At 30.2% G+C, this 25,747-nt stretch overlaps 14 protein-coding genes across 14 annotated transcripts; 5 read left to right on the top strand and 9 right to left on the bottom strand.

The window, feature by feature from the left end:
• Positions 1-95: 95 nt before the first annotated feature.
• On the bottom strand, positions 96-1,538 carry T551_02893 (uncharacterized protein; the record flags this gene model as incomplete). Its single annotated transcript, XM_018375156.1, has 6 exons — positions 96-203; positions 244-478; positions 519-667; positions 710-848; positions 889-1,397; positions 1,440-1,538. The coding sequence occupies 6 exons, from the start codon at positions 1,536-1,538 to the stop codon at positions 96-98; spliced, it is 1,239 nt and encodes a 412-aa protein (XP_018228697.1).
• A 220-nt stretch (positions 1,539-1,758) lies between these two features.
• On the bottom strand, positions 1,759-3,111 carry T551_02892 (deubiquitination module subunit SGF73; the record flags this gene model as incomplete). Its single annotated transcript, XM_018375155.1, has 6 exons — positions 1,759-2,099; positions 2,146-2,322; positions 2,362-2,481; positions 2,528-2,830; positions 2,875-3,039; positions 3,093-3,111. The coding sequence occupies 6 exons, from the start codon at positions 3,109-3,111 to the stop codon at positions 1,759-1,761; spliced, it is 1,125 nt and encodes a 374-aa protein (XP_018228696.1).
• A 1,335-nt stretch (positions 3,112-4,446) lies between these two features.
• T551_02891 (uncharacterized protein) lies at positions 4,447-8,543 on the top strand (the record flags this gene model as incomplete). The annotated part of the gene is made up of 6 exons (XM_018375154.1): positions 4,447-7,473; positions 7,518-7,697; positions 7,744-7,940; positions 7,986-8,195; positions 8,239-8,319; positions 8,366-8,543. The coding sequence occupies 6 exons, from the start codon at positions 4,447-4,449 to the stop codon at positions 8,541-8,543; spliced, it is 3,873 nt and encodes a 1,290-aa protein (XP_018228695.1).
• Positions 8,544-8,601: 58 nt separating this feature from the next.
• Positions 8,602-10,218, bottom strand: T551_02890 (beta-ketoacyl-acyl-carrier-protein synthase II; the record flags this gene model as incomplete). The annotated part of the gene is made up of 8 exons (XM_018375153.1): positions 8,602-8,775; positions 8,829-9,197; positions 9,241-9,355; positions 9,402-9,553; positions 9,602-9,688; positions 9,731-9,802; positions 9,848-9,946; positions 9,994-10,218. The coding sequence occupies 8 exons, from the start codon at positions 10,216-10,218 to the stop codon at positions 8,602-8,604; spliced, it is 1,293 nt and encodes a 430-aa protein (XP_018228694.1).
• A 421-nt stretch (positions 10,219-10,639) lies between these two features.
• Positions 10,640-10,958, top strand: T551_02889 (uncharacterized protein; the record flags this gene model as incomplete). Its single annotated transcript, XM_018375152.1, has 3 exons — positions 10,640-10,713; positions 10,760-10,857; positions 10,900-10,958. The coding sequence occupies 3 exons, from the start codon at positions 10,640-10,642 to the stop codon at positions 10,956-10,958; spliced, it is 231 nt and encodes a 76-aa protein (XP_018228693.1).
• An 86-nt stretch (positions 10,959-11,044) lies between these two features.
• T551_02888 (mitochondrial 54S ribosomal protein YmL17/YmL30) lies at positions 11,045-11,934 on the bottom strand (the record flags this gene model as incomplete). The annotated part of the gene is made up of 2 exons (XM_018375151.1): positions 11,045-11,362; positions 11,404-11,934. 2 exons carry the CDS (start codon positions 11,932-11,934, stop codon positions 11,045-11,047), a joined length of 849 nt encoding a protein of 282 aa, XP_018228692.1.
• Positions 11,935-12,277: 343 nt separating this feature from the next.
• T551_02887 (uncharacterized protein) lies at positions 12,278-13,548 on the top strand (the record flags this gene model as incomplete). The annotated part of the gene is made up of 7 exons (XM_018375150.1): positions 12,278-12,383; positions 12,427-12,596; positions 12,641-12,841; positions 12,894-13,025; positions 13,071-13,221; positions 13,267-13,379; positions 13,435-13,548. The coding sequence occupies 7 exons, from the start codon at positions 12,278-12,280 to the stop codon at positions 13,546-13,548; spliced, it is 987 nt and encodes a 328-aa protein (XP_018228691.1).
• A 613-nt stretch (positions 13,549-14,161) lies between these two features.
• T551_02886 (uncharacterized protein) lies at positions 14,162-16,000 on the bottom strand (the record flags this gene model as incomplete). The annotated part of the gene is made up of 3 exons (XM_018375149.1): positions 14,162-15,612; positions 15,657-15,723; positions 15,773-16,000. 3 exons carry the CDS (start codon positions 15,998-16,000, stop codon positions 14,162-14,164), a joined length of 1,746 nt encoding a protein of 581 aa, XP_018228690.1.
• Positions 16,001-16,305: 305 nt separating this feature from the next.
• On the bottom strand, positions 16,306-17,161 carry T551_02885 (uncharacterized protein; the record flags this gene model as incomplete). Its single annotated transcript, XM_018375148.1, has 2 exons — positions 16,306-16,731; positions 16,784-17,161. The coding sequence occupies 2 exons, from the start codon at positions 17,159-17,161 to the stop codon at positions 16,306-16,308; spliced, it is 804 nt and encodes a 267-aa protein (XP_018228689.1).
• Positions 17,162-17,320: 159 nt separating this feature from the next.
• On the top strand, positions 17,321-17,805 carry T551_02884 (pre-mRNA-splicing factor ini1; the record flags this gene model as incomplete). The annotated part of the gene is made up of 4 exons (XM_018375147.1): positions 17,321-17,383; positions 17,443-17,581; positions 17,626-17,684; positions 17,728-17,805. The coding sequence occupies 4 exons, from the start codon at positions 17,321-17,323 to the stop codon at positions 17,803-17,805; spliced, it is 339 nt and encodes a 112-aa protein (XP_018228688.1).
• Positions 17,806-18,580: 775 nt separating this feature from the next.
• Positions 18,581-19,243, bottom strand: T551_02883 (uncharacterized protein; the record flags this gene model as incomplete). The annotated part of the gene is made up of 2 exons (XM_018375146.1): positions 18,581-18,935; positions 18,978-19,243. The coding sequence occupies 2 exons, from the start codon at positions 19,241-19,243 to the stop codon at positions 18,581-18,583; spliced, it is 621 nt and encodes a 206-aa protein (XP_018228687.1).
• A 279-nt stretch (positions 19,244-19,522) lies between these two features.
• Positions 19,523-20,883, bottom strand: T551_02882 (uncharacterized protein; the record flags this gene model as incomplete). The annotated part of the gene is made up of 5 exons (XM_018375145.1): positions 19,523-19,714; positions 19,769-19,837; positions 19,883-20,012; positions 20,378-20,511; positions 20,557-20,883. The coding sequence occupies 5 exons, from the start codon at positions 20,881-20,883 to the stop codon at positions 19,523-19,525; spliced, it is 852 nt and encodes a 283-aa protein (XP_018228686.1).
• A 1,020-nt stretch (positions 20,884-21,903) lies between these two features.
• T551_02881 (uncharacterized protein) lies at positions 21,904-23,379 on the bottom strand (the record flags this gene model as incomplete). Its single annotated transcript, XM_018375144.1, has 1 exon — positions 21,904-23,379. One exon carries the CDS (start codon positions 23,377-23,379, stop codon positions 21,904-21,906), a length of 1,476 nt encoding a protein of 491 aa, XP_018228685.1.
• A 140-nt stretch (positions 23,380-23,519) lies between these two features.
• Positions 23,520-25,678, top strand: T551_02880 (uncharacterized protein; the record flags this gene model as incomplete). Its single annotated transcript, XM_018375143.1, has 6 exons — positions 23,520-23,873; positions 23,936-24,004; positions 24,054-24,421; positions 24,467-25,043; positions 25,088-25,478; positions 25,521-25,678. 6 exons carry the CDS (start codon positions 23,520-23,522, stop codon positions 25,676-25,678), a joined length of 1,917 nt encoding a protein of 638 aa, XP_018228684.1.
• Between the last annotated feature and the right edge of the window lie 69 nt (positions 25,679-25,747).

The raw sequence follows: 25,747 nt of genomic DNA, 5'->3' as shown, positions 1-25,747 counted from the left end.
ATAATTTTAAAAATGATTTCAATCATTTATGTATATTAAACCAAAATATTATAATGAAAAATACAAAAATTTATATATTATTTTTAAATATAAAACTAACCAGAATTCCTCTGTTTCAACCAACTATCTTTATATTTTTGAATCCAAGGATGCAATGGAACCTGATCAAGAGCCAATCTTTTCTCAGGATTATGTTGTAAAAGCTTAAATGTTATTTAACTTGTCTTACAAAAATATAAATACCTTAGTAATAAGATCTTTAGCTTCAGGGCTTACATGATCAGGTATTTTAAGATCTACTTTCGCAATTCGTTTATACGTAGCAGGGTACCCACTAAGATCTTCAAAAGGAGGAGAACCAACAAGAAATTCATATGTAAGAACACCCAAAGACCAAATATCAACCTTTTCATTATGATCGCGTCCCTCCACCATTTCAGGAGGCAAATAATCAAGAGTCCCACAAAGAGTATTTCGCCTATGAAGTAAAAATATGAAAAAAAATAACAAATATCTACCTTGAATTTGGCGCATGAACACTCCAACCAAAATCAGATAATTTAACTTCTCCATTAATTCCAAGTAAAATATTTTCAGGCTTTATATCCCTATGTATAACATGTTTTCTGTGCAAATACGACAATGCAGATGCCATTTGTGCTATATACTTGATATATTAAAATAAAATCTAAATAACACAAAAACATACTTCAGATGCTTTTGAATCAGAAAATTTCCCCTTTTTACGCAGATATTTGTATAATTCGCCTTTCCCAGCAAACTCCAATATAAGAAATACTCGTGTTGAATCATGAAAATGACCATAAATACGCAAAATATTAGGATGCCTAATCATTTCAACATAAAAAATACTTTTTATAATATTACCTTAAATTAGACTGTATTTCAATCTCTCTCCTCACTTGCTTCTCTATTTTAGACTGCATTAATTCCGACTTGTGTAGAACTTTCAAAGCACATATAAAACCTGTTCGCCTTTCTTGAGCAAGATACACCCTTCCAAATTTTCCTTTTCCAAGAGGACGACCAATTTCAAACATCCCAAGATGATATTCATAAACTTCTGAGACACTTTGCGGAATGGCCACTTTTTTATTTTCATCAAGGGATGCCCTATCTCCAGTCAAAGATAAACCAGCTATCTTCCTAGAATTTCCAGGAGATAACGATGACATCTGTGACATCCTCCATTGCTGTGCAGGAATATTGACAACATTCGCTACAACGGAAGACGAGTTCGTTGTTTGTTTAGATTGTAAAATATTGCTCCCATTAACCTGACTATTTTGATTATGTACTGCAAGCTTAAGCAGTGGATGTCGAGTACTAGCCTGGTTTTTCAAAACGACCTTAATTGCCTGGGATTTCACTAGTTGCTAAAAACAATTAACACTTTTCTTCCATTTCTTTTTATTTACTTTTGATACTGGTTTTTGATATATTGATCCTGAATTAAGATTCTCATTAAGAGACATATGTGACAATCCTAAGTCTATCTGATGTACAGAAACCTTCATAACCCTCACACTAAAGTATATTTCCCTTCAAACTCCATAAAATTATATTTAAATAATATCTAAAAATATTAAGTTAAAATATCGAATAAAAATAAACATTGTTACCACAGTAACATAATGATATAAAATAAAAATAGATGAAATGAATAGTCTAGAAAGCAAATATAAAAGATGTAATTAGAGAAAGTAACGCTCTCCGGTAGAAATAATAATATAGATATCAAGATACAGATGACTGGCTGTTTTCATCAGGAATCCAATCTGAATTAACATGAAATGGGATAACATTTTCAGAACAATCATCAGTAGAATCATGAGTTTTCTCAGACCATTGGTCTTTAATTTTCCCGGGCCATTGGTCTTGAGAGAAGACAGTCGAAAACATTTCTTGAAAACGAAAAAAACGACGCTTTATACGTACTGGAACCATAATTTTCCTCTCCAATGGACAAGCAGAACTAGACAAAATAGATTCCATTACTAAAGCAACTTCTTCTTCAGAATCGACTTGTTTTGTATCAGACGCATATTCGTCAAAAACAGAAGAAATTGTTGCAGCTTCTAACAGCAATTTAAAAAACAATTATAATAAAAAACCCATGAATACTTTGTTGTTTAATTTGGTTTTTCTTTTGATAATGAGCCAAAAGAATATCGTAAGGCTGCGATCTACCTGGAACAGCACGCTTAGCCCCCATGGAATGTGATTTACATGTAAGAGAGCGGGAACATAAATTGCCGTTTGGAAGAAGAACACCACATTGCTTTTCTAAATCAATAGAGTCTACAGCAATTAGAAAAAGTAAAGTCGAAATACACACACTTTTTTGTTTAGTTAGAATATTTTTTGATTTGAGCTTCTTAAGTTCACTTTTATTTTTGTAATCATATTTACTGATTTTTGAAGCTCTTTGTAGACCATCTAGAATAGAAGAATCCGAATCTTGAAAATTTACTAGTAAAATTTCACAAAGATAATCAATTCTTACCAGCATCAAAATGAAGTCTTTTTTTAAATCGTTTAATAGATGTATTTTGCAAATCTCTTTCATTTTTTCCATAACCCTTTTTCAACACCGTTACATCATTATCTTGCAATTGATTACAAATCTTTTCATGTTTATAAAAAACCGTCTGTAAAACCACTCTTCCACATTTTTTACAATGAATATATTTCATTGTTTCAGAAAGAGGATTATATCCATATTTTTCAAATTCATCTATGTCCAAAATTGTTGTTATTGGCGAACCAGGTGTATCTGGATTCAATTCACGCCATAATGCCATTGGTTCTATCAAACATTAAACAAAGAAGAAGCAGCACTAATGTAAAAACCTTCTTTATCCAATTCTTCTGCAATTTCAAAGAAATATTGTCCATTTTCCTTCCAATCTTTGTCTTTGTTATAAAGCTTAACTGATAATTTCTTGGCCTTTTCATCAAACAAAGAAAGAGATTTTTCAGAAAATAAAGCAGAAACCACTGGCGACCAAAGTGCATCTTTTAGTAAAAAATAAAGTTATTATTAATTTCTAACTCAAATTCAAACTTACTATTCTCTTTATCTGACATTTCATATGATTTTATATTTTCTCATATTAAGCTGTCTATTCAATAGACTAACATATATTCAAACATCTCGAAAAAGCATTTACTAATAAAAAAAGTTAAAAATCATAAAAAAATAAATATCATAATATATAATAGAATTATTGGATAATAAAGAATTTCTTTGAAACAAAAACAAAAAAATAGAGAAAGAAAAAATCTTTTTAAAATAAAACAGAAACAATTCAGTTTCAATGAATACAAATCAGACAAAAGTAAGCAAATATTATAAGATCTATATATTTAGTTTAAAAATAATAAAACATTAAAAGAAAAATGCTTAAATTTTCGACTTTTTTAAATTAACGTATACTCCAAAATAATCCAATTTAAAAAAAATACAATAAAAATAAAAATGAATTTCAAAATAAATTTAAAGTTTCTTAAAATAATATAATAGTTTTTTCTAATCAAAAGATAATTTCTCAACCAAAAAATTACTGTATTATCGAAAAAATATTTGTCATAAATTAAAACTCAATTCATTTTAGTGATATACATATTTAAATACATTTTAATATTTCTTATTTACATAAGTTAAATTTATTTTGTATTCATGATTTGCTTTGTCTTATTATAACTTACATCTACCAACTTCTGTACTCAATGACAAAAATACATAAAAACTCTGAACATCTATAGAAAAATTAATATTGCTCAGAACATATTATTTATCATTTTTTAAAACTAATTTGACTTTTTCTACACAGATTTACAACAAATTATTCAATTAAATAAAAATAGAAATTAAACAACACTATCTATTAAAATTTGCAAATCAAAATCATTACTTCTTTATCAAAAAATTTTTTATATACATCAAAAAAATACTCAATCAACTATACATCTTCCTGCTAAATAATACAAAGGCTTCCAGAAATATTTAAAAAATATTTCTTTAACCACCATTAAGAATACAAAAATGAAATATTCATCCAATTCTATTCCACTTTTATTTCTGATTCAATTACACTTCATTTAGAAAAAAAACAATAAAAACACTAGAAGTACATTTTTTCTAGTCACATAAGCCTATATATCTAAAAACTATGGAAATTAATATATTTTTCTACAATAGATAAACAATAATTGATTTTTCTTATCGAGAAACCCTATCGAAAATCATCAATGAACACCTTTTATAAGTTTAAGTAAACATAAATGAAGAAATAAATAAAAGCTTAAGCCATTTCATGAATGTAAATAAAGATTTTAGGGAAAATTGACACTATAATAAGTACAGTTTCTAGTTTAATTTATTGTCAATAAGACGATACACCAAAATATTCTAAAAACTACATGAATAAAAAAACTCTATGTTCAATTGAAAATGAACAAGGTCATTCATTAGTAGATTTAGAACGATCTTCATTAGATTTACAACAGTTGTCAATGGATGTAGAATCTAGCACATTTGACCATATCATATCTGAAGACGCGGAAACGCGTGAACCCACAATCACCGATTTTAATGATACATCCTATTCAGAATCAGAGAATTGCAATAATATACAGACAGATGAACTGACATTTACAAAAGAATTTAACAAATGTTTTTTTAGATGCATTAGTATAGGACAATTCATCAATCGTTCTAGAAAAGCAAATCAAAATATTTCTAATTCTGAACAAGTAAATACAAATTATCCTACAGAAGAACCATTACTTGAAAACTGTAATAAGAAAAACATAAAAAAGGATGAAACACATTCAAAAAAGCATTCTATAGCTTACCGTTTTGGTTTATATAGAAAATTTTCATCATATTTTCAAAAACAATCTTTTCAAAAAAAAAAATTAAATTATCGAATCATATATCTTAATAATCGTTTTAAAAATGCACCATTCAATTATTGTAACAATTATGTATCCACAACAAAATATAATATTGCAACATTTCTTCCAAAATTTTTATTCGAACAATTTTCAAAATATGCGAATCTTTTTTTTCTTTTTACATCATGTATACAACAAATACATAATATTTCACCTACTAACCGCTGGACAACAATTGGGCCTTTGATAGTGGTTCTTCTTATTTCAGCATTTAAAGAACTTATAGAAGATTTTAAACGGCGTTCACAAGACAAAGAACTCAATCAATCAGAAGCATATACTTTCGAAAAAACATCTTTTATTATTCGAAAATGGGTTAATATTTGCGTCGGTGATATTGTTCGTGTTGAATCCGGACAAATATTTCCTGCAGATCTTGTTCTTATCTCTTCTTCTGAACCAGAAGGTCTTTGCTATATCGAAACATCCAACCTTGACGGAGAAACCAACTTAAAAATTAAACAATCTCTTCCAGAAACATCAAGTTTTATATCACATAGAATACTTGCCCAACTATCAGGAGAAATACATTCAGAACATCCTAATAATAGTCTTTATACATATGAAGCAACAATTATTCTCAACACTGATGTAGGAAAAAGGGAACTTCCTTTAACTGCAGATCAATTACTTTTACGAGGTGCATTTCTTCGGAATACGTCGTGGATATATGGTGTTGTTGTTTTTACAGGACATGAAACAAAATTAATGAAGAATACAACATCTTCTCATATAAAACAAACAGCTATAGAAAAAATTGTTAATATTCAGATTATTTTCCTTTTCTGTATGCTTATTGTTCTCTCATTAGCATCTTCTATTGGTTTAATTATCAAACAGCATCTTCATGAAAAAAATTTAGGTTATCTTTATCTTGAAAAAAAAAACAAAGTAAAAACATTTTTTTTAAATATTTTAACATTCTGTGTTTTATATTCAAATCTTGTTCCTATCAGCCTTTTTGTAACAATCGAACTTGTGAAATATGCACAGGCACAGCTTATTAATAATGATTTAGATATGTATTATGAACGTGATGACATTCCAACTATTTGTAGAACTTCAAATTTAGTTGAGGAACTAGGACAAGTGGAATATATTTTCACTGACAAGACAGGCACTCTTACATGCAATCAAATGGAATTTTGTAAACTATCAATTGCAGGCATATCTTATATGGACAATGCTGATAAAAAACTAATACTTAATCCACATCAAAAATGTGATATTTTTGATTTTAAGCAATTAAATAAAAATCTTCATTCACACAAATCAAAAAACATTATTCATAATGCTCTTATTTTACTTGCTACATGTCATACAGTTATACCTGAAAAAATTGATGGGCAAGATGATATCATATACCAAGCAGCATCTCCAGATGAAGGTGCATTAGTCAAGGGAGCAGCAAAATTAGGATATATATTTACAAAACGCCGTCCTAGATCTGTTTTTGTATCTATTCAAGGAGAAGAACATGAATTTAGAGTTTTAAATATTTGTGAATTCAATTCATCTAGAAAGAGAATGTCGGTAATCCTTCTTTGTCCAGATGGTAAAATTAGACTTTATTGTAAAGGCGCAGATACAGTGATTTTAGAAAGATTATCAAAAAACAGTCTTTATAGTGAAAAAACATTACAACATTTAGAAGACTATGCTATAAGCGGACTTAGAACATTATGTTTAGCTATGAGGGAAATTTCTGAAAAAGAATATCAGGAATGGTCCATTATGTATGATGAAGCTTCAACATCTATCAACAATCGTACTGCTCAATTAGATAAAGTATCTGAATTAATAGAAAAAGAGCTTTTTCTTCTAGGAGCTACTGCTATTGAAGATAAACTTCAAGACGGAGTACCTGAAACTATTCATACACTTCAATTAGCTGGAATTAAAGTCTGGGTTCTTACAGGTGATCACAAAGAAACTGCTATAAATGTTGGAATAAGCTGTAAACTTATTACTGAAGACATGAATATCATTATTATAAATGGAGAAACAAAAAAAAAAATCTCAGATTATATAACCAAAAAACTAAAATATGTCAAAAATAAAACTAAAATTGAAACAGAAACATTGGCTTTAATAATTGATGGATATTCATTAGCGTATGCACTAGAAAAGGATATTGAAAAAAAATTCATTAATCTTGCTGTGTTATGTAGAACAGTAATATGCTGTAGAGCATCCCCTTTGCAAAAAGCTTTAGTTGTAACTCTTATTAAAAAACATCTAAAAGCAACACTTTTAGCTATCGGGGATGGCTCAAATGACATATCAATGATACAAGCTGCAAATGTAGGTATTGGTATAAGTGGTACAGAAGGATTACAAGCTGCTCGAAGTGCTGATATTGCAATTGGACAATTTCGATATTTAAAAAAACTATTATTAGTTCATGGAGCATGGAGTTATCAACGATTAAGTAAATTAATTCTCTACTCTTTTTATAAAAATATTTCTCTTCATATGACACAGTTTTGGGTAAATTATTTTAAATTCTAATATATTTTAATGTATTTAAATAGTATGCATTTAATAATGGATTTTCCGGTCAAGTTATATTTGAATCATGGACTATATCTTTTTATAATGTATTTTTTACTTTTCTTCCACCAATAGCAATAGGTGTGTTTGATCAATTTTTAAGCGCAAGACTATTAAATAGATACCCACAACTTTATAAACTTGGCCAGTTTAAAACTTTTGTAAGTATAATATCAAAATTTTTACTAATTAACTATTTCTTATTAGTTTAATGTAAAAAGTTTTTGGTCATGGATAGCAAATGGTTTTTATCACTCACTTATTCTTTATTTTACATCAAAGTACATATTTAAAAATGATTTACCGCAAGCAGATGGAAAAATTGGAGGTCATTGGGTTTGGGGAACAACCCTTTATGCTACTGTTCTTGCTACAGTATTAGGAAAAGCAGCATTAATTATAAAGTTATTTTTGATTTCTTTTTTATAACACCCATTAATTATTTTTAGTTCATGGACAACATATACTATTTTAGCGATACCTGGATCATTTATTATATGGTTAACATTTTTGCCTATATACACTATTATTGCACCAAAACTCGGGATTTCTGTGGAATATTATGGAATTAATTCACGCTTATATACATCACTAGTATTTTGGGCTACTATTTTAATCCTTCCAACATTATGCCTATTACGAGATTTTGCATGGAAATAGTAAATAAGTAAACAAGTGTTAACTATTTATAACATCATATAGCTATAAACGAAGTTATTATCCACAAGCTTATCACCGTATCCAAGAAATTCAAAAACTTAGCACTACAGAATATAAATCAAAGTAAATACCATATATCTATTAAAACCAATATTTACATTATCTTTAGAACGGAACTGTTTCAAAAAACAGTTAGGAAAGTAAGAAATATCCAGAGAATAAGCAAACTACAAAGGGGATATGCTTTTAGTCAAGGAGATAGTGGCCAGACAAAACTTATACGTGCATATGATACTACCCGAGAACGGGGAAAATACGAAGTCGAATATCATCAAACTCCAGAATAAAGTATCACAAATATCAACGCTAATTATAATTACCAAAACTACTTTACCTAAATATAATTTAATCATTATATTCCGTAAAACAAAGTGATGCATTAGTTCCACCAAAACCAAAACTATTAGTTAACGCAACCTTTATTTCTTTTTCTTGAGCATATAATGGTATATAATTACAATCAAATTCTTCTGAAGGCTCTCCCGGATTTTCCAAATTTAATGTTGGTGGCATTATTCTCTATTGATATGTAAAGAAAATAGAATAAAAATAGAATAAAAATAGAATATTACATGATAAATAGCCAGCACAGTAAAAATAGACTCTACAGCACCAGCAGCACCAAGCATATGTCCTGTAGCACCTTTCGTACTTGATACATTAATTTCTTTAGCGCTCAATTTCCCATTAGGCCCTAACATAACTTTTTTAATAGCCTTATTTTCAACCATATCACCTAGTAATGTAGATGTTGCATGTGCATTTATATAATCGACATCTGAAGGTTTTAAACGAGCATGTTTTAAAGCATTTTTCATAGAAAGTTGAGCACCCATACCCTCCTCTGAAGAACTGGTAATATGGTATGCGTCACAAGATAAACCATATCCTCGTAACTCTGCATAAATCCTTGCACCACGAGCACGAGCATGTTCTAATTCCTAGAATACAAAATAAATATAAATAAATAAATAAAATTATTACCTCCAAAACCACAATTCCAGAACCTTCACCAATGACAAATCCACAACGGTCTTTGTCAAACGGTCTAGATGATTTTGATGGCACATCATTATATTTTGTTGAAAGACTTTTTATTCTTCACTTAATTATAAAAAGAGTATGTCAAGAAATATAATAGATACCTTGAAAACCCTGCAATTGCTAGGGGATGAATAGATGCTTCAGAACCACCTGCAATCATAATATCTGCATCTCCGTACTGAATAAATCGAAATGCATCACCAATTGAATGATTTCCAGTAGTACAGGCAGTAGAACACGAATGATTAGGTCCCTGATACCGTAAGAAATACAAACAACTTCAAAAATAGAAATTAGCCACACGAAACCCATATCTTATTGCTAAGTGTCCAGCAGCCATATTCACCAAAATTTTCGGAATAAAAAGAGGCACAACTTTTTTCCACCCCTAAAGAAGCTCAAAAACAGACGGAATCAAAGAAAAAATTACATATTTCTCAAATTTACTTGACGTCTCTACAAAATCTTGCAAACTTCCTATACCCGAGCCAATACATACACCCTAGCCCATTTAAAACATCGAATACAAAACTGCGGCAAAACACACAACCGATTCACCATAATAGCAATCTATTCCTGCATCTTGAATAGCCTGAACTGATGCACCAACAGCATATTGTGAAAATGTAGCCATCCTACGAAGATTCTGAAAAATCATTAAATTTAGCCAAAAAAACCCGGAAAAAAAGCTACATCCTTGCCAATCCACTCTTCTGCATCCCAGAAACCGTCCAGAAAAGCCCCTTTCTGCACCAATCCCCCAACTTTGCACGGCAATGTTTCATATCGATCATCATCATCTAGACCTTTTAACGATACAATTCCACTATCGCCACGCAATAAACGCAGCCAGCAATGACGAACTCCTGTTCCAAGAGGTGTAACAAGTCCAATTCCTGTTACAACTACTCGTCTCATGTTCAAAATCCTCAAAGATATTCTAATTGAAAGTGAATTAAGAGCTGATGAGAGATATAAATATGGATGAGGTGGTTGCTTGGAAACAGTATCCAGGCAACAGTATCCAAGCAACGACTATCTAATGGCAGGAACTGTAGGCAAATCGTAGATCATCAAATTGTGTCAAAATTCAGATCAAAATTATTGAAAAACAAAAGATTTTTACAGAAAATAAAACGGAAATAACAAAGAAATACAAAATATGGTTTGTGAAAAGGTATAATGTTCTTTTCCTGGTTTTTTTCCGACATTTTTAGTGTGAAAAAAAACGTACATTGTTGGCAACACCAAGGTTTAAAAAGAGTTAAATTCAGAAGAATAAGCACTAATTTCGCATTGAAGCGTCAAGAAACGGTCAGAAATATATATGGGAAGTGAGATGTCAAAATTAGTAGCGTCTTCAGAGAGAAAAATAGGAGAAAATAAATTATTAAGCACGTCGGCCAAAAAAAGGTCAGTTTTTGGCAAAAAAAAGACGTTGTGGCTTAGTTATGAATAGATATGATCCTTATGGGACAGGGTGCAGCGTTTGCAAGCAACGTACACACCATCTTGGCGCAAAATACTGTCCTAGCTGTGCGTACAAACAAGGAAAATGTATTATGGTACAGAGCTTCCGTATTTGCTAAAAAAAAATAGGTAGCATATGTGGAAAGAAAATCCTTGATACGAGTGCTTACAAACAAAGCTCAAGATGAATTTTTTAAAAACACAAAATGATAAAATAAGCAGGAAAAGCAAGGGGAAATGAGGAAAAGGTGTACATTAAAAGATTCAAAAAGATTTATGAAAGCATAGCACGGATGTTATTCCAATAAGTTTTTGAAACATATTGTCGTATCTCATCTTTTGTAACCCATACCCAATCAACAGCAACAGTACTGTTCAGCTTTACTTGTCCAGCCATTATACGAGCTCTCATGAAAAATATCTGTACTAATATCAGTGACATATTTAAAAAAAATGGTCCCACTTTAGCACCATAAAATTCATTACTATACCCCTCCGGATATTTATATTTACCATTGCCGATTGGTGTACAACCAACGTACCAAATATTCATGTTATTTCCACAAATATTGCTCAGCGATCTTTTAGCTGCCTGTACTTGTTAACAATTAATAACATCATTAATAGATATACAGTATGCAGCACATCATCGTCTGTTACTAAGCCCTGAGGGAACTGCCAGCAGTGCTCTTCTCTAGGCTTCTTCACAAGAAGATAAAGTGTTTTGTCTAATTTCCTTTCTAAACTACGCAAGTCTCCCTTGCGGTCTGCTTCTGTTTCACGAGACAAAGCAATACGCTCTTTTTCTTCTCGAGCTTCATCATAAACATCGTCAGAAAAAAAACCAGTTTTGCGTCTTTTTGCCTCATTCTCATGCCATTTTTTTTCAGCCAAAGAGCCCTTTTTAAAATAAAATTCTACAGGAAAAGGTGCAGCCAATCGTTCACTCAATTGTCTTTGATATGCATAATAAGCCTTTTCAAAAGGCGTTTGTTCAGGAGATATAATAGGAGATCTTAGAAGCACTGTTGCAACTAAAATACGGTACAGACGTGGTATTTTTGGCTGTAATTCATCTATAGGATAACTGATCATTTTTTCAATATCATTTTCTTCCAAAATTCTACTAAAACATGAAAAAAAACGCAAATTTGGAAATCTCATATAAGAAACAATGAAAAAAAGCAAAAATATATAGATTTTAAAATCTGCAGACTTGTCAGAGATTAGTTCAAATATCTTTATATCTTTTTCTACCTATACTTCGCTTTTTCTTCAAGAAAAAAAGATAAAAAATGAAAAAAGAGAAAAAATAAAAAAATATATATAGTTATATATAGTTCTTTTCAAAGTATTTCCCCGTATAAAGTTTTTTTTTTATATTTTGTATTTTTCTAAAGTTCAATATCTTCGTAATTATTATATCAACGTTCACTTAAACTTTTTAAAATAAAACACAACAACTACTCAATAGATCAATAGATAAAAGGAATCCTAATAAATAAAAATGTCTACAATATCTGGTATTTGTGCAGCAGAAGGGTTTTTGAGCGACTTCCAAACGTTCTTAGAAAACACAGATATTTTTGCTATGAAAATCTCTATTTTTCAAGGTAAATAGAATATTTAATGAAAAAATCTATATAAAATTCATAGAATCCCTAATAAAAAACAACTATATTTCAAGATCTAATGATTTTTGCAAAAATTTGGAATCCGTACGGTCTGTTTTAAATGACATAGAACCAGCGTATGTTTTATGTAAGTTTCAAGATATGGACCCTATGAAAATGCTTTTGATATATTATGTTCCAGAAAATGCAAAAGTTTTTATTACTCTGCATTGAAATATAGCTTAAGATAGCTTTAGATTCGTGACAAAATGATTTATGCATCTACACGCCATACATTAGTCAAATCATTAGGCTCAAATAAAATTTTAAAAAACGTTTTTGCAAGCAACAAAGAGGAAATAAGTAAGAAGTTGTTTGAAGAACAATTAGAGGTACAGGTGAGAGAAAATTTGTTGTCAGATAAAGAAAAAGATCTTCAAAATGCAAAAAATTCCCAAGTATATTTTTTTTCAAAAAAAAACAAAAAAAAAAGGCCTAAATAGTGAATAGGAATATATATCAGATTGCTTTTTTCAAAGACGACACATAAACGACAAACTTTTCTTAAATATTAGCGAAGCAGCAAAGACTTGTATTAAAAAACTCTCAGAAAGTACTAAGGAATTTAATTTTGTACAACTGGTAAAAACATCACTTTCCTTGTAATATTGTATTCACACAATAAAGGCCAATGATCCTTCTACTGAAATATTAAATCTGGAAATGACAACACTGGTAGAACCAGATAATATTCAGCATGTTATATCATCAGCATCACCACGTTATTCTATTTATTCATGGAAACACACTTATAACGATTCTACAGTAATTTCTAATAGTAAGAAAAAGCTTTATACAAAAGTAAGCTAACTATATATATTAGTGTTTATTTATACTTGTCCAAAAGCATCTACCATTAAAGAACGTATGCTTTATAGTTCAACGTGTTTATTAGCTTTATCAACAGTTAAGCAATGGATTCATATTGATAAGAAAGTATTTTTAATTAAGAATATATTTGAAATGATAGGAATTTAACTTTTTTTATTAGATTGAAACAGACGATCTTATTGATATCAATAAAACAATGCTTTATTCAATTCTTCATCCATCTATAGAAAAAAAAGAAAAATCATTCTTAAAACCTAAACGTCCTGGTAAATAGTTCCAAATACCAAAAATTTACATATTTAAACACCAAAAACATAATCATTTGAATTTTTATTATATCTTTATAACTTTAACAAAAATACATTTTAAATTAAAAAAATAAATCTTTATAAAATAACTATAAAATAATGCATATAACTAAAAATATTTATAATAAATATTACTAGGTAAATATTATTAAACTGAAAAATTCTTTATATATCTTTATTAACAATATATTTTAAATGCGACTTAAAAATAATCAAGGAAAACAATTTTATTAATTTCAAAATATCTATATATTATATATTTTTATGAAACTAAATTTAAAATATATTAATTCTTCTAAATACCTAAAAACATTTTAAATAAATTACTGTTATATTTAATTCCATGCAAATTCCAGATCAAAACAATTTACAAATTTAAAAATTTCAATTCAGATTGCAGCATTAAACAAATTTAAAGCAAAAAAACCAATCAAAATAAAACTTGAAACAGATATACTATAATACTTAAAAATACATTTACATTCGTTATAGATATTAACTCAAATGATTCAATACAATCAACAAAAAGAGCAAATCTGTGCGTAAAAACAAACCCATTATAAAAATATGACACATAATTTATATATGCACAAAATCCTCTATCAAATGCACAACAGCAGCTTTAATTTTATCATACCATATATCGTTAAAATCATCAAACATATGTTCACCTAAAAGTGCAACATCTTCATAAATCATCCGACATACTCGCTTATTAATTAATTTACAAGTATCTTTTGATATTTTTTCAGGATAGTATAATCGAAGCTCTTTTGAAACGATTTTCTCAATTTTCTTTTTAATTGTAAATGCAATTTTCCTCCCAGGAGATACAGTAGATGATTTAGAAGCAGACTTTGATGAAAAAGAAGAAAACGTAGCCAAAAATGATTCCGATAAAGTTAAAGATGAAGGAGATATAGATGAAATATGATGTGTTTTTTTAGATTGTATCCCTGAAAACGTACTTGAAACCGATTGAAGAAAACTTCCATCATGAACATTTGTTTTAGATAACATACTTTGGACAAAAACAGAATTATCCTTTTCCTCAGAACTTCCAATAGTAGATACTTTATCGTAACATTTTTCAGAAACCTGAACATCGGAGTTCAATCGAGACGAATAACTTGAAGTATTTGATATATCATCCAATAAATTCTGCAAAAAACCAATCTGGCTACCAAATTTTTCTTTAGCCTTTCCTTTAGCATATGTAACAGAACAATTATCATCACAAAGTTTATCTACACACTCCTTTGGAATATGAATCTCATTTTTTATTTCATCCTTTGCTATTAATGGACGTTTATATTTCCTTTGAAACGCAGGAGATGAAAGATCATCTTTAGATGAACTATCTTTGTATTTTTCAAACTTTTCACCAGACCTTTGAACATCATACATCTCCCATGCCTTTTCTTCAGGACTCAACGGATTCGGTAATGCCATCCACGACTTCCCAGAATTAGATAAAAGCCCTGTTCTACGTGCCAATGAAATAGAAGATAAATTACTTCTTTGACTTTCTATTCCAACATTCCACGATCGCCAAAAACTATCTTGATAATATGCCCTTTGCAACCAATTATTCGACAAAGAAACACCAGCTATTTCACCAAACCTGGAACTAGTATTTGGTGCAATAAAAGTTGTAGCATTTGCACGAGCAGAAGTAAGTGAAACATCAGCCCTGCGACGACTTCTAACACCACTTGATCTCTGGAGAGTAGTTCTCCGAGTATTACGCCCAGAAAATGAAGAACGTCTGGAAAAATGCAACAAACATTCCCCAGAAAGCGTTATACAAGTTGGACAGAAAAAATCAGTGTCAGGAACTTCCTCCAATCCCAAACAATATGTATGGTATGCATCATCACACTGATCACATAGCAAAAGAACATGTTCATCCTCTGAACTCCCGCAAATAATACATCTACATGTATCATAGCTTTCCTCGACCACATTCGATATATCATTATTTCCAGAATTCACTTTATTTTCTACTGCATAAGCTTTAAAAATAGCACCTGAAACAGATAAACACAGTCAACACATATAGCAAACGCTATACCTCCAACAGTGCGTGACAATCGCACCCAATAAAAACGATCTCGACATACAGGACATGTATTTGCAATCTATGAAAAATCATCAATATTTGACCAAAAGAAAACTTTCTCCAGCTACTTTTAACCAAGATTTAATGCATTGATGATGAAACATGTGAGTACAACTCCCGAGATAAGCTATATCATCCATTTTATCAAAAAACCCATCCTCAGAAGTCGTTTTTTTGGCATTTTTTTCGGGAAAAAAACCCATATCTTCCTTCAAATAACATAGAAGAGGGTTTAAACAAATACTACATTGATCTCCGGCCCCTAAACCATCCATAAAGACCTTTGCATCGCTCATCCGAGAACCAACAAAAAGTTGGTTGTCTTGATTCACCAGCGATCTCGACAAGCACAGAAAACAGATTTATATAATGGGGAGAAAGGAAGGAATAAAAATACAGAGAAAAGAAAAGATTAAACAAAAACACAAAGGAATAGAAAACAAAAATGGTATTTCTCTATATAATTTTACAGGAAATCGAATATTTATTAGATGATGAATAAAATGTAAAATATATTAGTAAAAAATAAGAAACAGCATAGCAAAGAGTATCCTAAGTGTTTACGAAGAAACCATTTCTAAGTTTTTAAAGGACTTTTTCATCAATATTCAACCATATCTTCATTATGATCAGAAACTTTTGAATCATGAATTAGCTCCGAAACAGAACCAACCGAAGACAGATGGTCATCCCGATCCTGTAAAAAAGAGCGATCTTCTTGCATAGAACCGACAATAGGGTCAATGATTTCATCCTGATTTGCCATTTCCACAATCTCATTCTGAGTCTCCGGCTCGATCTCTAAAGAAACCTGTTTATCAGAAGTATATATACTATTCTCACTCATAAAACTCTCATCCAGCTTCCTAAGTGCTTGCCGATACATTCTTTCGAAGTCCTCCACCCGCATCCTTACTTTTTCTTCTTCCTTTGGAGAAAGCTTCCACGGAAGATAAAACAATACCGGCGACGTAACTGTCTTCAAAGAATGTGCTGCTGCTATTTCATTCTTATAAAACGTCTCCAGCTAGCCCACATCAACACAAACAGCACCCATATCCTCTCTTCCATCAGCTTACCGACATCCGTTCAAATTCACGCAAATTCTCTCGTCGTTGCCGCTCTGCACGCCGATATTTCTCATCCTGCTCCGTACGTACACGCTCCTCTATCTCCTCCTTCTCCTTACGCATGCATTCTGCCAATCTAGCCTCAATTTCTGCTCTTTTTGCATTTTTTTCTTGCAAAAAAGCTGATTCTTTCTGAAACTTCCCTAATGTACCCATCAAAGTCCCAAGAAAACGCTGGGCACGCTTCTGATCATCTGAATCAATGATTTGCCGCCGACTGCCGCCGTTTTCACTCAATCTCTGCCGCTTCAACAACGAATGCTGCCTCAACATCCGGCGCTTCAAATTTTCCGCTGGTTCCGACCCATCCTGCAAAGATAAAGGCATACTTGGCTCAATGGAGACCTGTGAGCTCCTGAAAGCAGTTTATTAGCACAAAAGATCTACAAAAATAAGTATATTTTTACATCGGTTTTTTTCATAATTATACGTTCAATTTTTTTATCGAAAATTCATCAAAAAGAAACAAAGTGAGAGAAAAAAGACATGTCAAAGCATCATCCGGACCTTGTAATGTGCAGGAAGCAGCCAGGAGTGTCTATTGGGAGAGTATGCTTTTTTTCGGCTTAAAAAAGGGCCATTTAGAAGGGTTTTTTGACGAATTTTAGTTGTGCGACAAGTGTGATGGCAAATGCCCAGTTTGCGACTCATATGTGCGTCCAACGACTCTTGTTAGGACGTGTGACGAGTGTTCATTTGGAAACTATCAAAGCAAATGTATTATTTGCGGGGGAGATGGGATATCTGGTAATTTTTTTATATTTGAAGGAATCTTTGATTTTTATTTGCAGATGGATACTATTGCTTTGAATGCACACGTCTAGAAAAGGACCGTGATGGGTGTCCAAAGGTTGTACTGGATAGATTTTATTTCTCTGGCTCACGGTGTATAGATTATTAATTTGGGGAGTTCAAGAACAGATCTTTTCTATGAGCGTAAAAAATTCAAACTAGGTGGTTTTCAGCGGTAGAACAGCCTCATGACGCCTAAAATCATAGACATATACATAACACCATCGAACTATAGTCAGTATTCACAACTTTTTCAATAAAATATTAAAATTTCTACAAATGTGTAGCAAAACATATATAAGACCTTCAGAACTTATCCGTTTAACTTATATCTCAAAATTAAAAAATCCTTCAAGATAGAAACTAAATGATGCATCTGAATGGCTTTATTGACAGTATCTGGCGCTCGAAACAATACTACTAAGACTACATGGTTATAAGACATAAAACCGTAATTCATTTATACAAAAAACATGTACCATAAAAATACAATAAAACACCATCAGACTACTTTCCATCATATATAACTTCCAAGCCAATTCAATATTAAAAAACAGTTTTATAAAATACTTAATATTTAACCATAACCTATGAAAAGCCATTTGATTTTAAACAAATAACTCAATACAATTATAAGTCCTATAACTAAAGATATATTAATAACTCAGAACCAAAGCATATAGAAATCTACATTATTAAAACAAAAACAATATATTTTTGTTAATTAACAAGTAAATAAATATTAACAAATATCCATAACTTTATAAAATGCAATTGCTAAAGATATTAAAGTATTTCGAATGCCTCTCCAATACATTTGTTTCTACACACTACCCGGCATAATTAAAATATTTTGAAAACGTCTCATTATCTTTTATAAAAAACCAGTTACCTAATCAAACTATATTGCTTCAAACCTTGTGTAACGCGTTTAAGAATACTTTCTAAAATTTCTTATATATCTCTTATCCACATCTCAAACTCGTAAATAAAACCATTTTCATTTATTTTACCCTGAGGAACTTTACTTCCAACCCAAGCCTCCAAAACCGAATGATCTTGCTTTCTCCAAGGCAAACATGACTGAGAACTCCGAAAATCAATAGGGAAAAATACATCACAGTCAACTTCATTGTGAATTACAGTAGCTATAATACGATTTAACCTTGAATGTTCCATTGCTGCCTTATACAACTCTCCACCACCTATAACAAAGACTCGATTCAATTGAATCTTGCTTGTTGAGTCATAAATCTGTGACAATAGTGCCAGTGCATCATCTAAAGATCTTGCATGGTACGCTCCACCTCTAAAACGATTCAACTTTTGCAATTCAATTGACATTATTTACCCTAAATCAAGAACCTCTTGACGACTAATAACAACATTAATTCGATTCTTAAGAGGCCTAGAATGAGCAGGAAGACTTTCCCATGTCTTACGACCCATCAAAACAACATTCATCTGACCAGTAGAACGAGTAACTAGCAAACCAGATGTAACTCGACTAAAAAACATCATATCAGACTTCAATTTCCATGGAAGATCATTTTTCAAGCCAATCCCACGAGATAATGTCAATGCAACGATTAATGTCAATGACTTTTGCCAATCCATTCAAAGCACACCGATTGTCCGTAGACGAAAAAAATCGACAATTATATGTATAATTTTTTCGTACACCATGAACATAATCTATTCCAAACATGTTTTTCTCGTAATAATGTACCTACTTTCTGCATTTTTTATCATATTGATATCCCCTAAAAACACTTTTTTTGAAAATAAATCAACATAAAACTTTTCATGTTCCAGCTACAATTATAAAGCATTATAATAAAACCATTACAATCATCATTTATTGTATTTTCCAAAAGTTTAAAGTATTTTCGTATATTACTCAGTTTCTTCATTTCCCAAATTTTGACTACAACAGCACTGTTCCAAAAGGACTGAAATTTGATCTAAAGACGGCATAGACATATTCGATACTTGTTCTGGGGTAGAGCTCCATGTATCTGTTTCACGCAATATCCATGCTTCTTTGATCAGCCGTGAAACCAACAATAATTCTTCTGCAGAACGAATCTAAAATCAATACATTAATCCTCAAACTCAAACATAAAAAAATAAATAGTATACCATTGAAGCAACATGAACTTCAATCTGATAACTCTCAGAAGCCACAGTACAGGAATCTTTTCCTTCATTCTATGATCATGAACAAAGCAAGCTGAATTTTTTACAAGTACTTACACTAATAACATCAATTATCTGACAAAACCGAGAAAGAAGTGTTGAAGATGCTTCATCGATCTTATGAATAAGCTCTGTTGTGCGCAAAGCAAGAGGGTCGGTGTTTTCTGAAGATTTCATAATGTAACCACTTATCGAAAATTAGTCGAAATAAAAATTAAGAATAAAAAATATAACAAACCTATCTTAAAAACAATTAGTAATATTTGAAATCTCTATAAATCGTATATACAAAAAATAATCACTGAATTATACAAAGTGAAACCCAATTAATATCAACAGTTAACCTTAATTATATTCATCTGTACCAAATACACTATACATATCTGTAAAAAATAATCTTTGATAAAAACGTGCAACGTTTGTAAAATAATGAAGACTTAGACAATATATTATGCATATCATATCTATTAAACACAGAATTATTGTCGGTCAAAAACAGAAATCATATTAATAAACTAAATAGATCAATCACAAATTATAGTTTAAAAATACCTACTTTCATCATACGGACGTGTATCAGAAAAACATGATTCAAAAACTTGCATCACTACTTGTTTTGCATGTTCCATATCTTTACATGCAGGATGCTTCGAAACCGAGAGTGCTGATCGACGCTTGACACATTCCTAAATAAAAATCAATACAAAAAATCTCCCAAAACTTCAAAAAACCTGATGATGTTTCCGAAATGTACCAATTGCACCCTTTTTAAATTCTTTCCACCAGCCACATTCTCCACTAAGACTTGCTGCCCGTATTTCACTACAAGAACGATGAAAAAGATTATTCCAATCAACAGCAAACTTTGAATGGTCATATGCGTGGATCATCTCATGTACTAATGTATCTTCCATTTGAGATTTACTCCGGATTTTATTTTGACAAAGAAAAATCCCTTTAGAAGGATCAAAGCCTCCACTTTGCATCTCAACACATGGACGACACAAAATGTCGTCCAAAGAAAGCCCTGTATTCAACGCATCCAAATGTTTTGCCATAAATCGCACAGACGCACCTTAGTTGCCTCAATTTTTCACTTTTTAAAACTAAAAAAAGAAAATCCTACTATTTTTCCATAAATATTCCTTCCAAATCTCACATCTACGGTTCAATTGCTTCTCATATACCGAATCCCGGACTATTTCATACTTTTTTCGTGCGTTTTCATCCATTTTAATACCTAAGGCATACATCAACGTATTTCTCCAGTTCAAAAACGATATGTCTATATCTTCATGACATGAAGATGAATCATCATCTGTATTCTTCATGTTTTAAATGTTCTTTCTTTATATTTTCCGTGATTTAATATTATATCTAAAGTTTATTATAAAGTTAGAATTACTCATCGAAAATCTCAGATAAGAAATGAATAAGCAGGAAAATAAAGATTAAATAACAAAAACAATATTTAAATAAAAATAATGAATTTAAAAGACTCTTTTTTTCTTTGAAAAGAGAAAATACTTGAATAGGGAAAAATAACGTTAAAAATAAAACAAAAATATAAAATAATTAAAATAATATATATCAGCGAGATAACAAAAAAAAGGTGAGACGAATATAATTATAAACCTAAACAGAAAATAAATCCAAAATATCAAAAGAGTAGATGAAAAAAGGATAATAAATATTTATTAACAAAGATATCCAAAAATAATTTTAAAACATAATATAAATCTTTCATAAACATTTACCAATCCATTTTTTGAAACAATAAAGAGAATTAAATATTTAAATATTCTCTTATAACAACAAAATTCCATGTTAAAAGAACTCAGATTGAAAAATAATTATAACATGTTAAAAATATACATATTCAATATATTCAAGGGCCAAATAAAAAAAATTGAAGAATAAACAAACTATCATTATATATATCATGAAACAAATTAATTAATTTATATAGAATTGGTATCATATAAACAAAAACTATAGTTAAATAGTAAAAAAAATTACAAACATTTTAAATATCTAAAATACCTTTTTGATAAAACTGTATATATTTACACATTATATTAAATCAATGCTTTTCCAATTCTTATAGACTCCTTAATTTCATTAATCCATTGACAATTTTTTTCTTTCCCAAGAATCAAATATGCTTTACCTCTTTTACCACCTCGACCTACTCTCCCAAGACGATGGATAAAATCAGCAGAATTATATGGTACATCAAACAATATGACATTTTTTAAACCAATTGTATCTACACCTCGTGAATTCAGATCTGTCGTAACCAAAATAGACAGATAAGATTTATCCATGGAAGTACCATAAATAAAATTATGTATAGTACTCAATCGATCTTTTGCATATTTTGTTAGTGAAAAAGCAGAAAATCCCTTATTTCTAAGATATTCAGCAAATTCATCTGATTGCTTCCTTTCATTAAAAAATATAACAATTTTTTTTGAAGTATCACTTTTATCCTTCGCAATTTTTTCAAGAATACTAAGACATGCTAATTTTTTATTATTTTTAAAATCTTTTTGAGCATCAATAACCTTAAAAAGTATTTTCTTAGATATAGTGTGAAGCCTAGACGTTTCTATTTTAGAAAAATCAGGGTAATATTTAGATAAAAATCGATTGAATTTCTGTGATACTACAGAGGAACAAAAAATAAGTAATTTCAATTTAATAGCAGCATTCAAGATAAACAATACAAGCGAACGAAATGAAACATCCAAAAGAGTATCCGCTTCATCAATTACCATATACCTAGTTTCATCCATAATCGGCTTTTTTTCTTGAATAAATTTATAAATTTGAAAAGGTGTTGCAACGAGAAAATCAGAAGGTAGTGTTAAAACATTTTTCTTTATAAAATCTAAAGAGGAAGAAGAAATAACAAAAGAAGAACGAAATTTAACCCTATGAGACATTTGTTTCAGTAAACGCTGAACCTGATGAACCAGCTCAGCTGTAGGAACAAGAATAATGCATCTTGGCTTGCCCTGCAGACGCACTTCATCAATATTCGAAGACTTCAACTCTTCCATTTTCAAAATATGCAAAATAGGAGCAACATATGCCAATGTTTTCCCAGAACCAGTTTCAGCTGCCAAAAGAAATGTTTTAAAAGGCTGTTTTGAAAGCAAATTCCGCAGTATCTGCGGAATTGCAAGAATCTGAATATCCGTAGGACAAACTTTATAAAGTAAAGCAAAAACATCCTTATGAATAGCGTCTACAACACAAGACATTAGTCCAAGAGAATGAAACCCTTCTACCATCTGTTTTGGTGTTTTTAAAGCAATTTTTCGAGAAAAAAAAGCACTTTTTTTTCCTATGCCATCCTTCCTTTTATAAAACCTTTCAGAAAACCTCGTATTCCTGTTTTTTTTCGGTATTTTTACAGACTTATTTGTAGTCAATATTTTTCGAGATAACCCTCTCAAAAACACTGTTTTTTCACATAATTTCATACAAAAAGGCGTAGAAAGAACAGAAAATAGCTTTCTAGAACCATTACAACACAATATAAGCATCTTTTATGTCTTTTTCCATATTTTTGTTCTTTTCATTTTCCATCCAAAAATCAGACATAACATTTAACCGATCTCATCAGATATTAATCACTGCTAAGAATTTATAACATATTACTTTATAAATTTTGTAATTTTTAAAAATGAATCAGCAAGATTCAACAGATTTATCAGAAAAAAAAGAAAATATAAAGGATATTTTTATAAAATTATCAACAGCAGTATCAAAAAATGATCATCAGCAAGTTATTAAACTCTCAGACGAAATCCAGAAAATTTCATTATCAGACGCAAAATTAGAGAAATCAAAGGTTATTGCGCTTATTAAGCTTGATAAATATGAAGAAGCACTTCAAATAATCTTCAATAAGCTTTCAACGGAGAAAACACTGTTTGAAACGGCATATTGTCTGTTCATGCTAGAAAGATTTGAAGAAGCAGTAAATTATATCAAAGAAAATAATGAAAGGAGCATTTTGCATGTAAAAGCACAAATTGTAAGCAATTATATTCATTATAATATCTTTTTACATTTAAATTAATGCAACATATTTTTTAGACATATCAAACGGGTCAAGTCATAGAAGCAGTTCAACTATATCAAAAATTAATTAAAGATCCATATAGAGTCAGTAGCCACATTATATATCTGGGTGAAAATGTATAACACAGTAAAGATAGAAAACGAAGACTTCGATTTAAATGTAAACCTTTTGGCAGCACAAGTGACATTACCATCAATTGAAGTTTGCAATGACTCAGATATTTGCCAATCTATGGACTACAATTTCAACATAGGCTGCCATTTAATTCACAAGAAAGAATATGAGAAAGCAAAGAAACTTTTTGAGTTGTCCAGAGGTAGACTTTTAGATAGTTATAACGTCTTTTTAATTCAAAATATAGAACAATGTTTATCTACAATATGCCAAGAAGACATTGAATCCAGAATGCATCCTATCCTTATTCAATTAGCGTATATATATTCACATATTGGCCAAGAACAGGAAGCATTAAATATATATGAGGATTTGATGAAAAAATCGTAAGCAACTTTCATTTTTTTCTTTAAAAATCCAACAAAAGACAGACATATAGATCCTACTATAAAGTTAATCGCTACGAATAATTTTTTCTCTATCAAGCCCAATACAAACCCGTATCTTGCTTTTTGTTCTATGAATTCAGCGTTATCAAATATAAAACTATCAAAACTAACAAAATTTCAAAACAAAATTATCAGTAAAAATATTGCTATTTTAAATTTATACTGCGAAAAGTATTCTGCATGTAATAATATCATTAAAAAGATACAAAACAAATATCCGGATGATAATACTATCATTCTTATTTTGGTATCAAGTATTTTAGCACGATTTACCGGTAATCAAGCATGTACACAATTAATGGAATTACACGAGAAAAATCCATCAAACATACCATTATCATTAGCCATTATACAATTTATGATATCATCTAAAAACATTCGCAATGCACAAAAAATAATGGAAAAACTTTTAGATTCTTTAAAAGAAAATAAAAATAAAAGATTTAGCCCTGGATTAATAAGATTAGCCGTGGAAATATATGAAAGGCGAGGAAGAGAAGACCTTGCACAACAGGAACTTTATGCAGCTAGTAAATATTGGAGAAGCACAGGAAGCAATGTAAGAAATCATATTTAATATAGAAAAATAACTAAAAAATAAAGGATCCTAAATTAATAGAACTTTTATACGCATCAGGCAAATCAAAACTTAAAAACATAATTTCTAAAAAGGGAAATCCAAATATTTCAGCAATAGATGATTTTTCTTATTTATTAAAAATTTCTCCAAACAATCAGAAAGCATTAGCAGGATTAACAATCTATTATCTTAATACAGATATTAGTGAAGCACTAAAATATGCAAACAAACTGCCTTCTCCAGACCTTCTTATTCAAAAAATGGACGCCAATTATTTAGAGAAATCAGGAATCATAAATCATTTATCAAAGAAAAGAAAAACAAATCAATCTGAACCATCTTTAAAACAGAAAAAGAAAAAATCAAAACTACCTAAAAATTACGATCCTAATAAACAACCAGATCCAGAAAGATGTATAATCAACATTTATGTCTTCTAAAAATAATATTATATAGGGATTCCTAAAAAACTTCGTAGCTATTACAAGCCTCCTAAAGAAAAGAAAAAAAAGTCAAACAGAACACAAGGCGAATTGGCATCAGAGAATAGCTCAATGACTATTGTGAGCAATACAAAAAAACATACTAATAAATATAGCGAAAAAAGAAAATAATGACGTATTATTTTTCAATTAATAAATATAAAATATTAAGAATAATCTTTAAATTTAAACTTATCAATA

The sequence above is a fragment of the Pneumocystis jirovecii genome (assembly GCF_001477535.1).
Source record: "Pneumocystis jirovecii RU7 chromosome Unknown supercont1.13, whole genome shotgun sequence".
Taxonomy (NCBI): domain Eukaryota; kingdom Fungi; phylum Ascomycota; class Pneumocystomycetes; order Pneumocystales; family Pneumocystaceae; genus Pneumocystis; species Pneumocystis jirovecii.
This window is presented reverse-complemented; position numbering and strand designations above follow the sequence as displayed.